Raw genomic sequence first — 3,567 nt, 5'->3', positions numbered from 1 at the left:
ATAACCCGAAAAACTGCTAAAATGTGATCAACTTTTCAGCAAAAAATTTTTCTCATAATAAAACACTGCTGACGGTTTAGGGGGGCGGGAACCATGATTTTCATGACTCAGCTCTTGTATCAGCCACTGATCACAAAAATGAAAAATTAATTAATTAATTAAAGCTGTACATTAAGCTAACATGATCTCTGTTGGTTATTATTTTCATAGTGGACTTGAATAGCTTCATGGGAAAAAAAAAATTCGGATTAAAACAATAGTTCGAAAAAACTAACATTTACTAATATCTGAGAATGCTTTCCCAGGCGGACAATCCAGAACCGGACAGGGGGACATGTCAAAGGGTAGGTTCTAGACGAAAAGAAACATCCTAGCCCTCCGGGTTGGGGGTTGCGTGCGAGTTTAAGTTGAATTCCATGTCCACTTATAAAATCTTCTACTCATAAGCCTCAAACTAAAAGAATCAAATACCCAGTAAACAACGGAAACAAATGAACCAATGTTAGATATTATAATGAGCTACCGAAACTTGTGGAGAGAACATTTGGTAACTGTGTTGGATTATGATGATGATCATGATGTTTTAAAAATTTTACTCTCTGATATATTTGCAAACACTGTTTAGTTTTTTAATAAGTGTAAGTTTTGAACCAATTTTAAATCAATATATTTTTTTTTTTTTTTTTTTTTGCAGTGATTAGGAATTAAAGCTAAAAGGATGTAATCGCTTGTCTTCAGCTTTAAATTGGAGTTGGTTTAAAAATTGACTTTTATAATAAAACTTAATATTTGCTTTTACCAATTTTTGATTGAGTTTAAAGGAATTTTTAAATATGGAAATTGCTTTTTATTTAATCGATAAATTTTTAACACAAAATTATTCCGATTTCCTTCTAAGACGAAAAAAACCTAGATTAAGGTATTTGGATCATGAAAGACTTTGGTTCATGAACAGAGTCATCAATGCGCATTTTATTTATTGTACGACATTTAACTACTAGTGTTTCGTCAAGCAATATCTAAACAAATGTATAATGTTTTCCATTAATTCAAAAGCAGCAGCAAGGGATAATCCCAACCACAAACCAAGTTCGCTACCCAAATGACTAAAAAGTTCTGAATTTTGAAAAACCGCTTTCTGCTCGAACACTTTCTGTTCCAAAGTGGAATAATAGATCTGAATTCTGGTTTTGGAGAGCCTTATCTCGGTCAGACTTCTATTACTCAAACTCATAGATTTCAAATAGCTAGATCTGGATGGCCATAGAGCAGCGGATTTGATAATTTTGTAACTTATCATTTCGCACGGAAGAGGACAGTCACAAGGCAGTTCCTTTTTCGTCATGTTACCTAAAACATTATCCAAGCAGCAGCTATCGTTAACATTATTGATGTTACATCGTGGCCAATCATTAATGTGAGGGAGCGTTGGATCAATGCATGAACAAGAAGCGTAATTTTGCTCTTGTATACAAAATAGTATGCACTCATCTCGACCTCTATACATGTTTGTGTAATCCATGCAACGGTCTTTATAAGGAGGTGGGAGTCTTCTGGTAATCACCTGTTTAATAGAAAATGATGTCTCCTGACCAGGTGCAACACTAATGCCATCTTCTGGGTTTGGATCGTCTACAGAATGATGAATAACTACTTTTACTCCAGAAGATTGAGAAACAGGTATATCCTGTGTAGGGTTTAATTCTATGACGAGAGTTAAACCAGACTTCACTCCTACTTTGTGGGAGCGAACTGAAGAAGAATTATTTAAAATCTTGTTGAATGTGAAACAATTACCGTAATGCAAATTTTGGAATAATGAAAAATTTTCAAACGAGCAGTGCTGCTGATCAAAAGAACAAGCGTCGATGAATTCCTTAGCAGTAACATCAAAAAGTCTTCTTCTTTCTGAATCTGAATGCGAGTATTTGTTGACGAATTTTCCGAACTTTGATTTCGTGTGGTCAGTTTTGCCACTTAGCTGGGATTGGCAACGTGCTATACCAATACGTTCCGATGCTGATACTCCAAATTCACCAGCTCCACTCAGCGAGTTGCTTGGACCATCTGTACAGTTTTTGATCGGCCTATTTGTTCCCAAACAAGGCATATATTCCTTTTTCATTCGATTCAAACCACAAACTGTTACAGCAGGGAATGGTAAGTATTCATTGTTTTGAATTAGTAAATTTATCACTACGGGGTATAGAAAATAATGCATCAAAAACTTGTAGATTTCGTAACTGCAACCCGAAAGAGCAGCGATGAGAACAACTATCCACAAAAATCTTCGGCTTAAGGATTTTGATTTACCTACTTGTGAAATAGCATATATAGATGATTTTTGCAACATTTTTTCTGTAGTTGAAGCTAAGTTATTTTGTCTTCCTTGTGAGACGGCAGTAGGATTTTTGTTTCTCTCCATAATAACCAGCAATCCATCTTTGAAGTTAGATTTGCTTACATTTTCCATGTTGACTGCTTTTAACGTTAATTTTTTTTCGTCTTTGTAAAATGTTCTGAATTTTCGAGACGAACAGTTGGCGATTGAAAGGAACTTCACTGCTTGTGTGTGTGAATTGAATTAAGTAATTAGTTGAACCGAAAGTAAGCGAAAATTTTATGTAAAGAATATTGTGCAAACTCTACACTTTGTCTACAATGTGAATACACGAAACTTTTTTGCAAGATTTGTATCCATTTTCAAGATCAAAATTTGAAGTTTGCTTCTGCAGATACAGAAGATTTTCTCAAGCCCACACCAGTTTTGCCATTCTATTTATTCTCGGATGACAACAACTGCTTTAAAAGAACAGTTCAGGTCGTAGTTTCAATTCTGACACTTGGTTATTTTTAAATATTATGTTATTACAGTTAAACAATCGATGTAAATAAATTTATAGTTATTCTTAAATAAACAATTTATCTGGTAAAATCCATTCTGATCTCGTCCAACGTAAAGGCGAAAATAATCATAAATAAGGGTATTTGGGAAGACTTTGACAAGCTAGGGTCGTTTAAAAGAGTGAGGCAAGCAGGTGCGTGACCTACGTTTTGAAACAATTATGAATTGTTTACAAGTTGTCCTGCCCACTTTCATTATAGACCTCAATAACGACACTAGCTATTACGCTCTGATCCCCCAAAAGAGTTTTCTTACGAACTATGCTTGAAGAGAATGAGCTTTTTGAGATTGATGGTTATCAAAATCAATATGATTAAAATGTTGCTGTAGTTGTTGTTACTCATTTCTCACGTGATCTTGCGGAGTAAGATCAGACCTTGGGTAAAATGAGACAGTGTAAATTAATAAACAAATAAAAGCGATAAAAACTGTCTAAAACTTTTTTTTAAAATTATTTTTATTGCTTTTTATATGCTATTATATTTAGGTTGTCTCATTTAACTCAAATCTTAGACTTAGTTCCAACTGTTTTCTCAAACTCCGAGTACAATAAGATAAATAAATACCTTTGTGCAGAACAGTAAAGTAAGAAAAAACAATGTCAAAAAAGCACAAATTGCCAATAACAGCAGACACGTGTATCGGTGTTACAGGGACAGGGG

The 3,567-nt window shown here is 34.2% G+C and overlaps 1 protein-coding gene across 1 annotated transcript; it reads right to left on the bottom strand.

Annotated features, from left to right (window-relative positions):
* Positions 1-997: 997 nt before the first annotated feature.
* LOC129233464 (degenerin deg-1-like) lies at positions 998-2,473 on the bottom strand. The gene has a single exon (XM_054867488.1). It carries the CDS (start codon positions 2,471-2,473, stop codon positions 998-1,000), a length of 1,476 nt encoding a protein of 491 aa, XP_054723463.1.
* Positions 2,474-3,567: the final 1,094 nt, after the last annotated feature.

Source organism: Uloborus diversus, unplaced genomic scaffold, assembly GCF_026930045.1.
Source record: "Uloborus diversus isolate 005 unplaced genomic scaffold, Udiv.v.3.1 scaffold_435, whole genome shotgun sequence".
Taxonomy (NCBI): domain Eukaryota; kingdom Metazoa; phylum Arthropoda; class Arachnida; order Araneae; family Uloboridae; genus Uloborus; species Uloborus diversus.
Note: the sequence above shows the minus strand (reverse complement) of the source record. Positions and strands in the feature narration are given on the sequence as shown.

Bases quoted from the DNA above. Each gene is read 5' to 3' on its own strand.
- LOC129233464 (XM_054867488.1), bottom strand. From the start codon at position 2,473: ATGGAAAATGTAAGCAAATCTAACTTCAAAGATGGATTGCTGGTTATT.